The sequence below is a fragment of the Salvelinus fontinalis genome, chromosome 3, assembly GCF_029448725.1.
Source record: "Salvelinus fontinalis isolate EN_2023a chromosome 3, ASM2944872v1, whole genome shotgun sequence".
NCBI classification, from domain to species: Eukaryota; Metazoa; Chordata; class Actinopteri; order Salmoniformes; family Salmonidae; genus Salvelinus; species Salvelinus fontinalis.
In genome coordinates this window covers 53407864-53428049 of record NC_074667.1, presented here as the reverse complement: position 1 = coordinate 53428049, position 20186 = coordinate 53407864, and the positions used below count along the sequence as shown (strand labels likewise).

The 20186-nt window shown below is 42.7% G+C and overlaps 1 protein-coding gene across 12 annotated transcripts in view; it reads left to right on the top strand.

Moving 5' to 3' along the window:
- The window catches only part of LOC129851117 (inositol 1,4,5-trisphosphate receptor type 1-like), a 153710-nt gene that overhangs the window by 27443 nt on the left and 106081 nt on the right, over positions 1-20186 (top strand). For 10 of the 12 annotated variants that reach the window (XM_055917399.1, XM_055917398.1, XM_055917396.1 and 7 more), the window contains 19 exons: positions 207-293; positions 1437-1595; positions 3227-3325; positions 3806-3889; positions 4001-4147; positions 4605-4700; positions 4969-5013; positions 5123-5152; positions 8058-8212; positions 15854-15953; positions 16045-16205; positions 17484-17625; positions 17750-17908; positions 18051-18223; positions 18632-18751; positions 18980-19174; positions 19343-19594; positions 19705-19850; positions 19966-20115. In XM_055917399.1, the coding sequence (XP_055773374.1) occupies positions 207-293; positions 1437-1595; positions 3227-3325; positions 3806-3889; positions 4001-4147; positions 4605-4700; positions 4969-5013; positions 5123-5152; positions 8058-8212; positions 15854-15953; positions 16045-16205; positions 17484-17625; positions 17750-17908; positions 18051-18223; positions 18632-18751; positions 18980-19174; positions 19343-19594; positions 19705-19850; positions 19966-20115 (2500 nt within the window). The remainder of the gene's footprint in view (positions 1-206; positions 294-1436; positions 1596-3226; positions 3326-3805; positions 3890-4000; positions 4148-4604; positions 4701-4968; positions 5014-5122; positions 5153-8057; positions 8213-15853; positions 15954-16044; positions 16206-17483; positions 17626-17749; positions 17909-18050; positions 18224-18631; positions 18752-18979; positions 19175-19342; positions 19595-19704; positions 19851-19965; positions 20116-20186) is intronic. The other 2 variants (XM_055917402.1, XM_055917391.1) reach the window with 1 other exon arrangement.

Sequence of the window (20186 nt, the reverse complement as noted above, 5' to 3'; positions counted from 1 at the left end):
GCTGGTTCTAAACTACGTGCATTGCCGTGTTGCTAAGATCAAGCAAATCATTACAAGTGAAACACTCTCCAAGTTTATAACACGACATAAACCCAGATCTATATTCCATAAAGTACGGCTTCTTATTCTTAATGTGTTTTTGGAGCACTAAATCTAATTGGTGGCCATTATATTCTCTGACATCTCATTTTATCCCTATATTTCAGCATGCTGCTGATCTGGAGAAGAAGCAGAATGAATCAGAGAACCGAAAGCTGCTAGGAACTGTTATCCAGTACGGAAATGTCATTCAGGTATGAGCAGGAAGAGTAGGGGTGATAAGGTAACAAGGAGATGGAGTTTGGTAAAGCCACAATACAACAGTGTCATTAAGGTTAGTGGAAAGCCTGGAGCAGAGAGGCAATACAGCTCTTCCATAAATGCAGCGAATTATCATCCAGGCCTTGTCATCCCCTGCATATGTGACCAGTGATAGTCTCCTATGCAGAAATTCGATCATCAGGCCACAGGGAAACGGGTCTAAAGATCCACTAGAAGTACATCCTATAGTGTGTCAGTTGATTTCAAGTGACAGACCCTCAACCAGAACACCCTGGTAGTTGTGATATCTGTCATCTAAAAACACCAACATATACTGTATCTACTTTAGGCCAGCTGTCTCCTGAACTTTAGTCCTGAACACGCTCTCAGAATTGTATTGGCGGAAGTGGTACAGTAGGTGTATTGGGTTTATGCGTTTTAGGGGTGTGATGACAGGTAAGGTATTGAGGGCAGTAGGGTACAGCTATGCTCCTCTGCCAATGTTTGATATTTACCACAGGCTTACTGTGGTAAGTGGTTGCAGCACTTGAGAGGATGCATTGTAAACACATGTATCTGTAATTGCCTGAGACATTTCAAACGACAGTTGTCTTGTTTTTTCAGTCCCGGCATTCTCCCTCAAAACAAACAACCACAAAGGTTGGTTAAGGTCTAGTCTCCCAGTAATAGACATCACACTGAATAGTTGTTTGAGGGGTCGATGCTGGTTGAGTCAACATGGTTGATTTCTTGGGTGAAATTATGGGGCAAAGGAGGTCATGAGAAACATATTTGAAGTAAGGCCTTGGAGTATTATAAAAACAATTCCAGGGGGAGAAAAGGGTCCAGAAAGAATTCAAGTGTGATATTTTCAAATGGCACATTCTTTTGGGGATTTTCAGAAATGGCCACTGTGCCAGTATTTGACATCTAACTCAATCTCTTCCTGTAGATATACTCCTTAATAGACACAGACCGTGACATTAACAGTATCTGTCTATTAAACCCCAATAGACAAAGTAAGAGACTTCTATAAGCATTACATATTTAAACTTGATAAAACTCAAATTGGAAATGTAAACATGCATGTTTACATGCACTTGCAACTGTGTCTGTTGTTTGCCACTCTGTTCCAGCTGTTGCACTTGAAAAGCAATAAGTACCTGACGGTGAATAAGCGTCTCCCTGCCCTGTTGGAGAAGAATGCTATGAGGGTGACGCTGGACTCTGCAGGCAACGAGGGCTCCTGGTTTTACATCCAGCCCTTCTACAAGCTGCGCTCCCTGGGAGACAGTGTGAGTGTCCAGCCCAGTGTTGGCTTTAGTGTGGGTCAAAGGTCAGATAGGAAGTCTGGTCATGTCTCTGTAGATAAACAACGAAGCCCAGACAACAGCCTTTCCACTCAAGATCAAGATGCGATGCTCGTTGTTGTGATTCTTAGTTATTGGTGATGTTTCAATTTGTTAATTGATTGTCTAGCATTTAATCATTCAGGCTAGCTGGTCCCAGTTGTATTTGTCCATAGACATGTAGGTAGAGAGTGATTAAGAGCCTAACAGGTCATAATCTCACTGAAAGTTCACCTGAACAGTCTGGCATGCAAGATTCGAAAAGCTCCTGGTATACACCCTGAGATTCATTAAAACACCCTGAGATTCATTAAAACACCCTGAGATTCATTAAAACACCCTGAGATTCATTAAAACACCCTGAGATGCATTAAAACACCCTGAGATTCATTAAAACACCCTGAGATTCATTAAAACACCCTGAGATTCATTAAAACACCATGAGATTCATTAAAACACCCTGAGATGCATTAAAACACCCTGAGATGCATTAAAACACCCTGAGATTCATTAAAACACCCTGAGATTCATTAAAACACCCTGAGATTCATTAAAACACCATGAGATTCATTAAAACACCATGAGATTCTTAAAGCTCCTTCCGTCAGTGACCACAGCAAAGATCATTAACAAAGGGGTCTCTAGGACAGCACTTCTCTGATGCTTGATGCCGCTGAAGTTTACCTGCTTTATAAATAGAAGCCGTGGTGCAGAGAATTGACAAGTTGTAAGATTTAATTAATACATAATTTCCTATTTTGACATTGTGTTGGCCTTCGGGTGTGTACCGGTTTAATTGCAAGTAGGCTACTATAGGTCATCATCATTAGCTTTAGCCATTAGGGTTTTTCAGGCTGAATTATTCCTGTGCTGATGAGAGGTCCAGTGTGGCCACCGAGTGCTTGGTAGTCAACATGGTCTGATGGGAATAAGTCGAACAATGTGTTATCATATTTGCCTGGTGTTACATAGCACCAGTAACTAGCTATAACAACATTGAGGACAGAGATTTTAGGGAAAAATGTGGATAAAGGTTGTTAAAAGGAATTCATTATGCAGTGCTCAGACCCGTTTGGCAGTACATCCTGTGCAGCAGCAGGACTTCACCTTGCTATTATGATACCACAGCTTTTCTCTCATATTATGCAATCAACTGATGCCAAAAGTTGAGAGGTTCTGTTTATCTTGAAGGGCACTTTTCTCCGGCTCTAAACTGGACTGACCCCTTACTTTCTTTCCTTGTGTGTGTCTGGGCTGTCATGCGTAACAGCTCTCCTGGGGCCTCTGTAGATGAGCAGATAGCACACTCTGGAGGACACTAGTGGTTGTACAAGTGTTATTTGTGGTTTTCTACTGGCTGATGGGTCTGATGAAGACAATCACACTGCCTCTCTGTTTGCTGTGTCTCTGAGGGTTTCTGTACAATAAGTGTGGACAGTTGTGTGTTTCTGTGTGTGAACGTGTGTTTCTGTGTGTGGCTGTGTGTGAATGTGTGTGGCTGCGAGTGAACGTGTGTAGTTGATCATGGATCACTGTGTGTATAATAATGCTATTTGATTGCTCCCCTGTATGTCTAGGTGGTGATTGGAGACAAGGTGGTCCTTAACCCTGTGAACGCTGGACAGCCTCTTCATGCCAGCAGCCATCAGCTGGTAGACAACCCAGGATGCAATGAGGTAGAAAACATGTTTCATCTTCATTGTCTCCTGGGTGGAGACTGCGTTTGTAACAGAAACCATATTCTCCATTGTTATGTAAACCAAGGTGTGCCTGCACATTTCACTTCCTCAAATCACAAGTAGTGCAGGTTTTAACCATGTTGACAAGTGTGCCTTATTCTTAATTCTCATGTCCTCTCAAAGATGAGGAAACATATTCATTGTACAACTAGCTCCTCTCTTATGCTTGTTTCATATATACTAATCATCGACAGTATTATCTTGAGTTCATTGAGGGTCCTTAATACACTCTTAAGGCTCAACCGCCATTAAGACAATTGACTCTTCAGTTAAAGACTATATCATTACTGTGCTCCTCCTTACAAACCCAGCAGACTCCCAGGCTCATTTGTTTTTGTCACTTTTTTAAGCCAAACTTAATTATGTGAATAAATGTCTTTACCTTAGCCTTTCCTGACTCATCCTCTTGGTTTTCAGGTGAACTCCGTGAACTGCAACACAAGTTGGAAAGTAGTTTTGTTTATGAAATGGAGCGACAACAAGGAGATTATTCTTAAAGGGGTAGGTACTCTGATAGTTGATTAAAATGTATTAGACACAATAACACATTAAATAGGGTAGCTGGCTCTCCTTCCCCATGATACTGACTGGTGTCTATGTTTGTGTTGCCAGGGTGACGTTGTTCGGCTGTTCCATGCAGAGCAGGAGAAGTTCCTGACATGTGACGACTTCAAAAAGAAGGAGTATGTATTTCTCAGGACTACAGGACGCCAGTCCGCCACCTCCGCCACTAGCAGCAAGGCATTGTGGGAAGTGGAGGTGAGCATAGAACATGTAGATAGTAGATACATGGTCTGAGTCATGGTACACAATCATGCCACAGGAGGCTGCTGAGGGGAGGACGGCTCATGATAATGGCTAGAATGGTGTGAATGGAATGGTATCAAACACAAGAAAACCATGTTTTTAATGTGTTCGATACCATTCAGTTCCAGCCATTACTATGAGCCCATCCTCCCCAATTAATGTGCCACCAGCAGTTTGTGAATCACACATATGACAGTGATATTTATCGACATGGTTACACACAACCTTTGATTGTGGAAGCCTTGCATTGCCACGCCATTCTGTAGGTTGTTCCAAAGCTTAAGGCCTGGAACAGAGAGAACCAGGTGAAACTATGTGGGTTGTCCTGCATCTTACAATGTGTTTTTAGTGGTATGGTATCAGTCCAGACGTTGTCCTCATGCTGTCAGGTGTTGCATTCTTCTGTCAGGTGGTCCACCATGACCCGTGTCGGGGCGGGGCTGGCTACTGGAACAGCCTGTTCAGGTTCAAACACCTTGCCACAGGGTCTTACTTGGCTGCTGAGGTGAGTCCCCTTACAGTGACAGAGGCATATTGCATGGTAGTCTACCAGCCAACCACTTGCATAGATCATTTGATTTATACCTGGGAGTATAACGCACACAATCATCTTGCAGTACTTCATCATGCAATCTGAAAGTCTTAACAACAGGGCTTGATTAAGTGTAAGTTGGATTGACTTTATAGTAATTTATAAGAGGACTATGTATTACCTCTTGCTTCCTCACATGTTGGAGTTAAGTATCCTATTCTGGTTCTTGATCTATTTTCAGGTGAATCCTGACTATGTGGAAGAATGTCCTGAGCCCCGATCCTCAGTAAGTCAACCAGAGACAGCTCTATATCTGTGTGTCATGTCTATGTTGTGTTTGCTGTCTTGCCCTACCTACTGCTGCTGATCTGTGGTGGATCTTGTTTCCTCTCCAGGTGGTGGATTTTGTTCCCTTTAACTTCCAGGTACTGTGCCTGTCCTTGTGTTTCATCCTCTCAAATACTTCACTGATGAGTTGAGGGACTCTTTAACCATGTTTTAATAATCAACTCACCCTCTTGAAGAGAACTAACTAAACTAAATTAGTGTCCCCCAATTCAGGCTACTGTTTGTGTGTAGTGTGTTATTATGAAAACAATTCTCTATATGGTGACGAAAGCTGCCGCAAAAACCTGTCCGTTTGTTCTGACCTCTGCTGCTAATTTTTTTAAAGTAAAGAATATTTCAGTGAGTGCAGGTTTTTCCTTTATTCAACCATTCTCTATTACCATCTATTATCATTTGAAGCTATTTCTGTATATTCTGAAAGGAGAGTTTCTTTTTGTAACATTGGCAGCTCTGGTAGTTGTGGGAGAGCACCACACCATACATTTAGATTATCTGTATATGGTACTAGAGCTCACATATAGATGGCAGTATAACACCATATTACTGTGCATGGAGTCATTATACAGTGTATATATGGAGGGAATATGCCAAGGAATATTATTTTCTGGGGTGGAATCCAGGGTCTGCTTTCCAGTAGCGATTTTAGCATGTAAATCTTGGTGTGGCAAAAGAAATTGAAAGTGGGATGCATGCCAGCAAAGCCACTCCACAACACTAAACAATACATTAATTGCACTATAACGATGACAAACGGTGCCCACAAACTGTTAGGGCCTACATAAAGCTGTCCCAACAGCAGTCCCAACATCTTACCACTGCTACACCTGGCTATCAGTGGAGCCTTGTCTGGCAGCGAAACAGTTCATTCAGCCTCATTTATTGCCTTTAAGAAAAGCATAGCTTATTTGGCTGACTTGTTTAAATAAATGTGGTTTGTAATGACAATTGAGATGTACAAACTATGGCATAATGGACGACAAGCGGATAAAAAGCAATCCGTAATTCGATTAAGCCATTAATGAGCTAGGACGGATAAAGGGTAAATGGACCAAATGATTAGGGTGAGGTACAAAGGCTACTAACATCTTACTACACAACATACACATAGTATTACTTTCTTAGCTACAGTATATATATCTCCCTGGCATATTACATAATTTATGCAGCAGTATACAATAAATGTTTGGACTCACCTTGTTGTGCTATGCTCACTTGAACAGGAAGAGGGCACGACGGTTCTTCGTGTGCAAATTTTGTCATCAAAGTCTGGCATTCTCTGGATTTATGGTACTTTCAAAACAACTGGGAACTCGGAAAATAACAAGGTCGAATCATGATGACGTCATTGATCTTGTGGTTGTAGCTCTAGAAAGAGTCCGAATTTACAATTCTGAGTTGGATGACCGTTCAAAACGAGCTCCCAGTCGGAGCTCGTTCAATCCCAACTTCCCAGTTGTCTTGAACTCAATGAAGTCAAGTTTTCACAGTTCCGAGTTAACAGGTGTTTTGAGCACAAATCATGCTTCATTATTGGCCAATGTTGAAAGTTTATTATTTTAAACTTGGAAAAGAGCCCCTTAATCCCAGATTTGGGACCACACAGCCACTGTCACTGATTCCTTCCAAACCACTCATTGTTGAATTTGCGATTTTCAACTTGTTTTGTGATGTTTATGTCCAATGTCTGATGAGCACCAATACATTTGATCTATAATTTCTCTTCATTATTTCTCTTCATATGACAAGGATAAAAAAAGGATTTGCCAGTAGATTGTCGACTTGATTCATGATGATGACTGCTAGCTAAGATTTTGAAAGTATGATGTTGACATGATCAGTCCAATCAAGCTACTGTACATATAATGTGATTGGATGTAATTTTATCTGTGGCCAATGACCCTGAGCCTTCTTGGATGGACACTTCTAATGTAACTCTATGGTAGCATGCAAGGGGCTAGAATTTTCTAAGTCTACCCTTAGACTTGCCGGTGATGTAGTGTCCCCATGAGTGACAGAACACTGAGCCAATCACGGTGCAATGCTCCATATTTTCTGCTGTCTTGCCCCACCACCACAGAAAGCACTGAGCTAGGCTGAAACACCTACATTTTGGAGCAGCCTTACGCAAGAAAACAAAAAAGAGACCATGTTTGTATGCGGCTCTATTAACTCAATGATATATATATATTTTTTTTTTACGTTGTTTGCAAACTGATATGTGATATGCTAGAAATGTCGGGCTCAAAGCAGTTGGGGCAAAACAATGTTGGGCTCAAAACAGGTGGGGCTCTGCCCCTCTCCTCTCCCTGACCTGAATGACGGGTCGCCACTGCTGCTTTCCACAATTTGTTTCTGTCACTGAATTTACAGCTTTCAAAAAATACTTACAGATGATAAAATATGATCATATGAGGCTAAATACATCATGAATTGAATTAGCTTTTAGATCCGTAAACTTGACAGGATAGTCAACCACACATTATCTCTTCTAAAAGTGGAAAATGTCTCTGAATTGGCATGACTCCAATCTCAATATAACCTCATGCTCAGTCTTCATCTGATTGGTACTGATGAGTACAGCAAAGGAAAGATGTTTGGGTGGGTGTATTTGTCTTGGGGGAAGCTGGAGGGAGTTTGGTAAATTATTCCCGGTGATGATTTCTCTCTTCTTACTGTACTGTAAAGCTGCAAATTAGAAAATGTCTTTAATGACTGTGGTAATCCAAACAATGTTGCAATGCTTTATCATCTTAATGTGATCGACTGATATAGCATTGATTAAGCTATTGTTGCCATGCATAAGTCAAACTATAAACAGATTGTAGGAAACGTGTGCAACATCTTCATGCTCTCAGCCTCATCTGTTACACACAGTCACAGACAGTAATATCACTGCATTGAAATTATGAACTGAACTGCTGAGTAAAATTTTAGTATGAAGCGCCATAAACTGACAGTCTCCTCTCCCTACTGTACCTGCAGTTGGACTCGGACCATGAAGCCCTGCGAGCGCGTCTGCGAACCCCTCAAGAGAGGGTCATGTACCAACTGGTGTCTGTCCCTGATGGCATGGACATCTCCTCTATCTTTGAGCTGGACCCAACCACCCTGAGAGGGGGGGACTCCCTGGTGCCCAGGTACACAGACAAATATCACTCCCCTCCACAGATGCATTACATTCTATGATCTGCCTTTCGTCGCATCTTCAATCAACCTGGTCTAAATAGCACGGGTGTGATGCTTGATACAAATCTGTCTCATCATGGCAAGGGGTGGCCATGTGTGGGGCTCTGCTTGCTCCTGTAGCGTCCATGTTACAGACTGCTGCTGCTGACAGTCACGTTGTGTTGACTGGACGGGGGACCCACCATAACATATGAAACTGCTGTTGATGTGGCTGCTCTTCACACCTTCCATTTTTTTCCTGTCTGGCAGGGGCTCTGGGCTCAGTCCCTTCGTAGGCAGGATTAGGGCATTTCATAGGCTTCTGGGCAGCGACAGAGGAGGGCCTTCGGGGGTGTCTAATCACACAGCCTAGTCAGTCTAAGAAACCCAGGAGCAGCATTTACAATTCAGAGATGGTAATTTCAGGGCAATTTTAGGATAGCTAAAGGATGGCCGATTGTTTGATCTTTGATCTGAATAGTGAGTTTGCAGGACAGCTGAGCTCAGTGCAATTTTGGCGCTTTTGTTTTCAAACTGATTCATATTTTTAAGAAGATGTCTCTTCTCATGAAAATATCTCACCGTCTACCACTGCGTGTGTGCGCCTGTGTGTGTTTTTGTGTGCCTGTGTGTGTGTGTTGTAGGAGGTAGCACAGTTTGTTAACACTAGCTAATGATAGTCAGGAAAGTCCCGGTACGGTTTGAAGCAGGAAACCATGGTGATGGGGCAGACTGCAGCGCTACAGACTGGATCAGGATATCCAGAAGATGTTGCAACATGCCGTGATTTAGTCATATCTTCCAGCTGAAAAGAGAAGCCAGATGTTGCATAACCATCCATCCACCCCCACACCATAAACACATCATCATCTGGAAGGCATATTTTCCCATGAAGTAATTTGATCTTTCAGAGGGCTACTGCCAACTACATGGGAACAGTCAGGTCCTGTACATAGTATTGCATATACTTCTATATTCACCTCTGGTGTGTTCCTTCCTTTTCACCTCCTGACTGCATCATGTGTTGGCTAAAATAACAATAGTGTGGTTGTTTCTGTCACCAGCGCCACATCAGACAAGGCGTGTGCCCCCTCCCCTCGTAGTGTCAGTCGGCATTGTGTCATGTTGTGAGGTGCCTGCCTGCTGGCTACCTTTGGCAGCACCCTCGTCCTCTGGTCCCCCTCCCTACCTGAAATAACCCATATTCGCCAGGACACAGGCAGCCAAGCTGGGCTTTAGGTGCGAGTCATTAGAGTGAGTGTGGTAGATGTAAGCCTGTTATCCTAACAGGCCATTACACAACCAGGCCAAGAATACAGCCAGAGAAGGTGGACACACATAGAGCCCAACCGGTATATTGTTTCACCGATATACAGGGCCTTCAGAAAGTATTCATACCCCTTGACTTATTCCACATTTTGTTGTGTTACAGCCTGAATTAAAAATGGATTAAATTATTTATTTTTCCCACCCATCTACACACAATACCCCATAATGACAAAGTGAAAACATGTTTTTAGAGAACTTTGCAAATGTATTTAAAATTAAAAAAACACATTTACATAAGTATTCACACCTCTTTGTAGAAGCACCTTTGGCAGCGATTACAGTTGTGAGTCTTTCTGAGTAAGTCTCTCAGAGCTTTCCAACACCTGGATTGTGCAACATTTGTCCATTATTCTTTTCAAAATTCTTCAAGCTCTGTCAAGTTGGTTGTTGATCATTGCTAGACAACCATCTTCAGGCCTTGTCATAGATTTTCAAGTAGATTTAAGTTAAAAATGTAATTTGGCCACTCAGGAACATTCACTGTCTTCTTGGTAAGCAACTCCAGTGTAGATTTGGCCTTGTGCTTTAGGCTATTGTCCTGCTTAAAGGTGAATTCCTCTCCCAGTGACTGGTGGGAAGCAGACTGAACCATGTTTTCCTCTAGGATTTTGCCTGTGCTTAGCTCCATTCCATTAATTTTTTTACCCTGAAAAACTCTCCAGTCCTTAACAATTACAAGCATACCCATAACATGATGCAGCCACCACTATGCTTGAAAATATGGAGAGTGGTACTCAGTAATGTATTGGATTTACCCCAAACATAACACTTTGTATTCAGGACAAAAATGTATTGCTTGGCAAATGTTTTGCAGTATTTCTTTAGTGCCTTGTTGCAAACAGGATGCATGTTTTAGAATGTTTTTATTCTATAAAGGCATCCTTCTTTTCACTATGTCATTTACAGGTGAAGGCGGAAGTTTACAAACACTTAGGTTGGAGTCATTAAAACTCGTTTTTCAACCACTCCACAAATTTCTTGTTAACAAACTATAGTTTTGGCAAGTCGGTTAGGACATCTACTTTGTGGATGACACAAGTAATTTTTCCAACAATTGTTTACCAACAGATTATTTCACTTATAATTCACTGTATCCCAATTCCAGTGGGTCAGAAGTTTACATTCACTAAGTTGACTGTACCTTTAAACAGCTTGGAAAATTCCAGAAAATTATGTCATGGCTTTAGAAGCTTCTGATAGGCTAATTGACATCATTTGAGTCATTTGGAGGTGTACCTGGGATGTATTTCAAGGCCTACCTTCAAACTCGGTGCCTCTTTGCTTGACATCATGGGAAAATAAAAATAAATCAGCCAAGACACCTCCACAAGTCTGGTTCATCCTTGGGAGCAATTTCCAAACGCCTGAAGGTACCACATTCATCTGTTTAAACAATAGTACGCAAGTATAAACACTATGGGATCACACAGCCGTCATACCGCTCAGGTAGACGCATTCTGTCTCCAAGAGATGAACGTACTTTGGTGAGAAAAGTGCAAATTAATCCCAGAACAACAGCAAAGAACCCTGTGAAGATGCTGGAGGAAGCAGGTACAAAAATATCTATATCCACAGTAAAACGAGTCCTATATCGACATAACCTGAAAGGCCGCTCAGCAAGGAAGATGCCACTGCTCCAAAACCGTCATAAAAAAGCCGGACTATGGTTTGCAACTGCACATGGGGACAAAGATCGTACTTTTTGGAGAAATGTCCTCTGGTCTGAAAAACAAAAATAGATTTGCTTGGCCATAATGACCATCGTCATGTTTGGAGGAAAAGGGGGGTGGCTTGCAAGACAAAGAACACCACCCCAACCATGAAGCACGGGGGTGGCAGCATCATGTTGTGGCGTTGCTTTGCTGCAGGAGGGACTGGTGCACTTTACAAAATAGATGGCATCATGAGGCAGGAAAATGATGTGGATATATTGAAGCAACATCTCAAGACATCAGTCAGGATGTTAAATCTTGGTCGCAAATGGGTCTTCCAAATGGACAATGACCCCAAGCATATTTCCAAAGTTGTGGCAAAATCGTTTAAGGACAACAAAGTCAAGGTATTTGAGTTGCCATCACAACGCCCTGACCTCAATCCTATAGAAAATTGTGGGCAGAACTGAAAAAGCATGTGCGAGCAAGGAGGCCTACAAACCTGACTCAGTTACACTCGCACTGTCAGGAGGAATGGGCCAAAATTCACCCAACTTATTGTGGGAAGCTTGTGGAAAGCTACCCGAAACATTTGACCCAAGTTAATTAATTTAAAGGCAATGCTACCAAATACTAATTGAGTGTATGTAAACTTCTGACCCACTGGGAATGTGATGAAAGAAATAAAAGCTGAAATAAGAACTTTTCTCTACTATTATTCTGACTTTTCACATTCCTAAAATAAAGTGGTGATCCTAACTGACCTAAGACAGGGATTTTTTTGTCGGATTAAATGTCAGGAATTGTGAAAAACTGAGTTTAAATGTATTTGGCTACGGTGTATGTAAACTTCCGACTTCAACTGTATGTTAGTATTGTAGAGTAACTACAATGTTGTTGATCCCCTCTCAGTTTTCTCCTTTCACAGCCATTAAACTCTGTTTTAAAGTCACCATTGACCTCATGGTGAAATCCCTGGGCAGTTTCCTTCCTCTCCGGCAACTGAGTTAGGAAGGACTCCTTTATCTTTGTAGATCTTTGTTGATGAAACTGTGTTTTGATATTCACTGCTCGACTGAGGGACCTTACAGATAATTATATGTGTGGGCTATTGCTGAGGTAGTCATACAAAAAACATTTTAAACACTATTATTGCACACAATAATAGTGAGTGAGTCCATGCAACTTATTATGTGACTTGTTTAGCAAATTTTCACATAACAAAAGGGTTGAATACAACAAAACAATCTAAATGTAATCAATATTAAATTCAGAATATTACATTCAGGGTGTAACACTACGGAAAAAGTCAAGGGGTGTGAATACTTTCTGAAGGCTCTTTAATCGAACGATATTGGTATTATTCCCTTTTATTAGTCATATGTACAGGATACACAGGATACACATACAGGATACACTGTCCAACGAAATGCTTACTTGCCACAACAACATTAAGAAACAACAATAGTAAATAAGAAAATATAACAATACAAACATGAAGTTAAATGGCTCAGTAGAATAGAATAAACATTTTAGCATGAGCACAATACAGGACAATACAATATTTACACATTTTGGGGGGTAAGGAGGGATTAGGGGGCAAATGTTTAAATTGTGCAGTGTTTTGTAATAATACGAGTCTGGTAGCAGCAGTTGTGATGTGTGTGTGTGTAGCATTAATGTCTATTTGTGTGTGGGTGTTTATGTGAGTTAGTGCATGTGTGCCTAGGTGTGGAGAGTCAGTCCACGTGGTCAGTCCAGTTTAAGTGTTCAGCAGTCTGATGGAGCTTGTTGGTATCAGTAAAACCTCCCACAGACCTAGCCTCAGTCCAAATCTGCATCTGCTTCAGGGAAGAGAACAGAGCTGTGAAGTTACACATAGCCATGAAAGAGTGACTGCTCAACTGCATTTTTTTCCCGTTAAAACCCAGGAGTTATTATTTGTCATGTTGTGTTTCTACTGTTGTGTGAGAATCTGTTTTTGGGTGTGTGTGTTCATGCGTGTTCAATCATGTGATGTTCCTAGGTGTGGATTGATACTGGCTCTCAGATCATCTTCTACTATGCTGCAGCGGCCTCAGTAAAAAAGAAAAGACATTCGTTTCTTCTCCATTTAGATTTGTTTCATCAAATTGTGAAATAATCCATCTGTTGTGAATATAGGTGATTATGATTCTTGGCATCATAACAACGACAGTCAAAGGAGTTGGACTGCAAGTTCCAACACAATCACCTATATTTACAACAGCCCTATTTTCCTGCCATTTTTTGTCTAGACGGCATAGTTGTGCAAGAAAGCAACGCTCGGTACCCTTAGTGTTGGCACACAAAAAAGTGTTTGAATTTTGGAAATGGATGCTCATAGAGTCGTGGCCAAAAATTTGCCGCTTCAGTGTCTTTAGATATTTTTGGCAGATGTTAGTATGGAATACTGAAGTATAATTACAAGTATTTCATAAGTATCATAGGCTTTTATTGACAATTACATGAAGTTGATGCAAAGAGTCAATATTTGCAGTGTTGACCCTTCTTTTTCAAGACCTCTGCAATCTGCCCTGGCATGCTGTCAATTAACGTCTGGGCCACATCCTGACTGATGGCAGCCCATTCTTGCATAATCAATGCTTGGAGTTTGTCAGAATTTGTGGGGTTTTGTTTGTCCACCTGCCTCTTGAGGATTGACCACAAGTTCTCAATGGGATTAAGGTCTGGGGAGTTTCCTGGCCATGGACCCAACATATAAATGTTTTGTTCCCAGAGCCACTTAGTTATCACTTTTGCCTTATGGCAAGGTGCTCCATCATGCTGGAAAAGGCATTGTTCGTCACCAAACTGTTCGTGGATGGTTGGGGGAAGTTGCTCTCTAAGGATGTTTTGGTACCATTCTTTATTCATGGTTGTGTTCTTAGGCAAAATTGTGAGTGAGCCACTCCCTTGGCTGAGAAGCAACCACACACATGAATGGTCTCAGGATGCTTTACTGTTGGCATGACACAGGACTGATGGTAGCGCTCACCTAGTCTTCTCCAGACAAGCTTTTTTCCGGATGCCCCAAACAATCGGAAAAGGGATTCATCAGAGAAAATTACTTTACCCCAGTCCTCAGCAGTCCAATCCCTATACCTTTTGCAGAATATCAGTCTGTCCCTGATGTTTTTCCTGGAGAGAAGTGGCTTCTTGCTGCCCTTCTTGGCACCAGGCCATCCTCCAAAAGTCTTTGCCTCACTGTGCGTGCAGATGCACTTACACCTGCCTGCTGCCATTCCTGAGCAAGCTCTGTACTGGTGGTGCCCCGATCCCACAGCTGAATCAGTTTTAGGAGAGGGTCCTGGTGCTTGCTGGAATTTCTTGGAAGCCCTGAAGCCTTCTTCACAAAAATTGAACCGCTCTCCTTGAAGTTCTTGATGATCCGATAAATGGTTTATTTAGGTGCAATCTTACTGGCAGCAATATCCTTGCCTGTGAGGCCTTTTTCGTGCAAAGCAATGGTAATGACACGTGTTTCCTTGCATGTAAGCATGGTTGACAGAGGGAGAACAACGATTCCAAGCACCACCCTCCTTTTGAAGCTTCCAGTCTGTTATTCGAACTCAATCAGCATGACAGAGTGATCTCCAGCCTTGTCCTCGTCAACACTCACACCTGTGTTAACGAGAGAATCACTGACATGATGTCAGCTGGTCCTTTTGTGGCAGGGCTGAAATGCAGTGGAAATGTTTTTGGGGGATTCAGTTCATTTGCATGGCAAAGAGGGACTTTGCAATTAATTGCAATTCATCTGATCACTCTTCATAACATTCTGGAGTATATGCAAATTGTATGATGGCAAACTGAGGCAGCAGACTTCGTGAAAATTTCTATTTGTGTCATTCTCAAAACTTTTGGCCATGACTGTACACTTGTTTGAGGACGTTACAGAATGCCATCACACTCATCAATGGTGAGAGCCCGCTGTAGCTGTTATTACCATCATCTATGCCTAAGTAGGTTTTGGGTGGTTTAAACGACACATTGATACACACACAAACACACGCTCAAAGAGCAAGCATCCTGCGGGGAGAGGAATAACTCATCACGTTAGAGCAATGACAGTGTTGTTGTTATTGTAGAGGTTACTACTAGGGGGGATACTACTGACTCGGCCATCTATGACCATGCAGAGTGACCATGCAGACAATGCACTGTTATAGATTGTTGAGCTTGAATCAGGAGCAGAGCATGAGTAATCAATAACATTTTATTTTATTATATTAGGATCCCTATTAGCTGATGCCATGACGCCAGCTCGTATTCCTGGGGTGACATGAGTTATTGAGCATCCTGTCCCGTCCTCACAGGGCTTGGTTTACATAACAGGACAACAACATTTGCCCATTCAAGTTAACAGAGCATAGCAATGATGGCAGTAATTCTGTAGCTGGCAGGTGTGATAACAGGGTAAACCCAGCTGGTATTCCCCAGTATTACCACACACTTCTATGAATGTTTAAGCAACGCTCACTTTTCAAAGCAATTGTAAGATTACACCTAAGGAATTACAATCCACAGACATTATTTTGGATATACAATACCTACTATAGTGTTTTTTTATGTTGTTGCTGTCCTCTGAGTTGCTCTGTCTTGTTCACTCAGGAACTCTTTCGTGAGGCTCAGGCACCTCTGCACCAACACATGGGTCCACAGCACCAACAACCCAATTGACAAGGAGGAGGAGAAGCCTGTCATGTTACGAGTGAGTGGCTGGGAAGGATAATAGTTTGTGAACATTGGTCGGACTTTTAAAATCTATTTATTGAAAGTATGTTTTACATGTCCCTATTTAGATTGGTACATCAGCGGTTAAAGAAGACAAAGAGGCCTTTGCCATAGTGCCTGTCCCCCCAGCAGAAGTCAGAGACTTAGACTTAGCCAACGATGCCAGTAAAGTGTTAGCATCCATCGCTGGCAAGCTGGAGAGGGGCACTATAACCCAGAACGAGAGGAGGTAAAGTGTGTTCCTGCAGCAGTCCTTTGACCTACTGTATTACTTTATCGTACATACACTACCGTTAAAAAGTTTGTGGTCACTTAGAAATGTCCTTGTTTTTGAAAGAAAAGCAAACATTTTTTGTCTATTAAAATAACATCAAATTGATCAGAAATACAGTGGGGACTGTTGTCCTGATTAAAGAAGCAATAAAACTGGCCTTCTTTAGACTAGTTGAGTATCTGGAGCATCAGCATTTGTGGGTTCGATTACAGGATGAAAATAGCCTGAAACAAAGTACTTTCTTCAGAAACTCGTCAGTCTATTCTTGTGCTGAGAAATGAAGGCTATTCCATGCGAGAAATTGCCAAGAAACTGAAGATCTCGTACAACGCTGTGTACTACTCCCTTCACAGAACAGCACAAACTGTCTCTAACCAGAGTAGAAAGAGGAGTAGGAGGCCCCGGTGCACAACTGAGCAAGAGGACATGTACATTAGAGTGTCTCGTTTGAGAAACATGACTCACAAGTCCTCAACTGGCAGCTTCATTAAAAAGTACCAGTAAAACACCAGTCTCAACTTCAACAGTGAATAGGCGACTCCGGGATGCTGGCCTTCTAGGCAGAGTTGCAAAGAAAAAGCCATATCTCAGACTGGCCAATAAAAAGAGAAGATGGGCAAAAGAACACAGACACTGGACAGAGGAACTCTGCCTAGAATGCCAGCATTAGTTTTCAGTTTTCAGCTGTGCAAACATAATTGCAAAAGGGTTTTCTAATGAGCAATTAGCCTTTTAAAATGATAAACTTGGATTAGCTAACAACATGCCTTTGGAACACAGGAGTGATGGTTGCTGATAATGGGCCTCTGTTCGCCTGTGTAGATATTCCATAAAAAAATCAGCCGTTTCCAGCTACAATATTCAGTTACAACATTAACAATGTCTACACTGTATTTCTGATCAATTTTATGTTATTTTAATGGACAAAAAAATTGATTTTCTTTCAAAAACAAGGACATTTCTAAGTGACCCCAAACTTTTGAACGGTAGTATTCTGGTAGGTTGAAAGTATTTTTAGAAGGTTGCTGTTGGACTTTTGACATTTGCTAGAACTATTATTTTTCATGTTGAGATGAGTCATCATTTAACGCCTACACCAGGTATGCCATAGTTTTTCTCCTTTAGCTGTTGTTCCTAGCTCCTCTCTCTGGAGAGGCTGGCTGTAGGAGTTGGTGTTGTCTGGTACCTTGGTAGAACCAGTCACCTCCCTGGCCCTGTCACTTTGGTCTCTAGGTTTGTCACTAAGCTTCTAGAGGACCTGGTCTTCTTCGTGTGTGACATCCCCAACACTGGCCAGGATGTGCTGGAGATCATGGTCAACAAGCCCAATCGAGAGAGACAGAAACTCATGAGGGAGCAAAACATCCTCAAACAGGTACACCTCATCTTACAGTACAGCGGTAGTATCATCTACATTGGGTTTGGTTAAGTTGACCTCTCTGCATTGTCAGTTTGAGCATCACAATTAAAAGTTACTTATGGAATCCATATCCCTCTAGATTTTCAAACTTCTCCAAGCCCCGTTTACTGATAGCGGGGATGGTCCCATGCTGCGATTGGAAGAGCTTGGTGACCAGCGCCACGCACCCTTCAGGCATATCTGCAGGCTCTGCTACAGGGTATTACGGCACTCCCAGCAAGACTACAGGAAGAACCAGGTCGGTGTGCATAAATTATTGATTGATTGATGTTGTATCAGACGCACAGATGCAGAATTTATTTTGTTAAAAGGCTAAGTTTAATTGAGCTGTTAGTTGTACGTTAGAATGGTGCTGACCCTCACCGACTCCCCCTCTACAGGAGTACATAGCCAAGCAGTTCCGCTTCATGCAGAAACAGATAGGCTACGATGTTCTAGCTGAGGACACGATAACAGCCCTGCTCCACAACAACCGCAAGCTCCTTGAGAAACACATCACGGCTGCTGAGATTGACACCTTCGTCACCTTGGTCAGGAAGAACCGGGAGCCCAGGTGAGACCAAGAGGAAGGGCAATAGGATGGGGGCATGCCATGAGCCTGATTCAGAAGGTTGTTTGGGTGGAGTTATTTTTGTACAGCACCAGCCAGGGAATGTAGTAGATGTAAATTTATTCAAATAAATGTATGCATGCATATCAGAGGAAGGGATTGTGTGGGATCGCGGCACTGGAGGTAATTGCTGTCATTACTGCTGTCAAGCTCCAGTCATGCTTTATGATATGAGAAACATGCTGGTCCAAGGGCCTGGATAAAGAGGGCTTTTACTGGAGTCTGATGGAGCTGGTAGGGGGACTGGAACTGAGCCTGAATAAGCTTACTCTGGGAGCCTGTAGTGTAGCCACTGGCAGTTGGGCCTGTACATTGACAATCATTCCCTTTCTATTTGTCTCCTATCTTCAGGTTTCTGGACTACCTGTCTGATCTGTGTGTGTCCATGAACAAATCCATCCCAGTGACTCAGGAGCTAATCTGTAACGCTGTGCTGGACCCTTCCAACGCAGACATCCTCATCGAGACTAAGTAAACCCCCCTTGATATGATGATTTTGTTTTACCCGAGCACTGAAAATATGAGCGTGGGTGTGTGCATGTTTGAACTTTGATCTGATGCTTTCTAACTAGACTGGCTCAATTGCTGTTATTAGTAATGCTGTCGATTTATGGAAACAAAACACAGATGTGTTGTTTCAGTATTCCTTATTTTCTGCAGTTTCTTTGTTGACTGTCTGTTTTATTTGCCGCCGACCAGGCTAGTGCTGTCGCGCTTTGAGATTGACGCTGTAACAATCGGGGAGGCTCCCGTGGAAATGGAGGAGGACGAAGAAGAGGTGTGGCTCTTCTGGAGGGACAACCTCAAGGAGATCAGGAGCAAGAGTGTCAGAGAGCTGGCCCAGGACGCCAAGGAGGGCCAGAAGGAGGACCAGGAGGTGGTCAGCTATTACAGGTCAGGGATCAGGGCCTTACAGGGTTCACAATGGGTTTTGGTTGAATAGTTAGTGTTATGACAGTATGTAGAAGCATATGCGCCAGTAATTTGATTTCCTATGTGTAGGCCTGCTTTCAGTCTAGGGCCCTGACCAGATGTTAAAGTATGTTCCTCTCCCTCCTGCAGGTACCAGCTGAACCTGTTTGCGCGGATGTGTCTGGACCGTCAGTACCTGGCCATCAATAAGATCTCTGGCCAGCTGGACGTGGACCTGATCCTGCGCTGCATGTCTGACGAGGACCTGCCCTACGACCTGCGCGCCTCCTTCTGCCGCATGATGCTGCACATGCACGTGGACCGCGACCCCCAGGAACAGGTCACCCCCGTCAAGTACGCCCGCCTCTGGTCCGAGATTCCCTCCAAGATCGCCATCGGCGAGTGAGTGGGGTTTATGAACGTGTTATTAGAGTCCCTTCAGAGATATTCTACATTACCTGAGCTCATCTACAGGCTACCCTTTACACAAGAATATTCTCTCCCTTTCTAAGCTACGACAATGATGGGACAACCAGAGATGAGATCAAGGAGAGGTTCTGCCTGACCATGGAGTTTGTGGAGAACTACCTGATGTCTGTGGTGTCTCAGAACATCCCCTTCGATGACAGAGAGAAAAACAAGCTCACCTTCGAGGTAGGTTTCCCTGGAAACAGCATGATGTCAACCAGACAACTTTACTTTGAGGTAGGAATGCATAATGTATGTGTGGAGAATTTACTCCCCTCCTTTTTCTCTCTTATCTATGAAGGTAGTTAACCTGGCAAGGAACCTCATTTACTTTGGCTTCTACAACTTCAGTGACCTGCTGCGACTGACTAAGATCTTATTGAACATCCTGGACTGTGTTCATGTCAGCACCATATACCCTGTCACCAAGCTGGAGAAGGGAGAGGAAAAACAAGGTCAAAAGCACAATGCTGCCTGTCTGTTACCCGTCTGTCAATTGGTATTGGCTGTTACTGATGTACTGTAA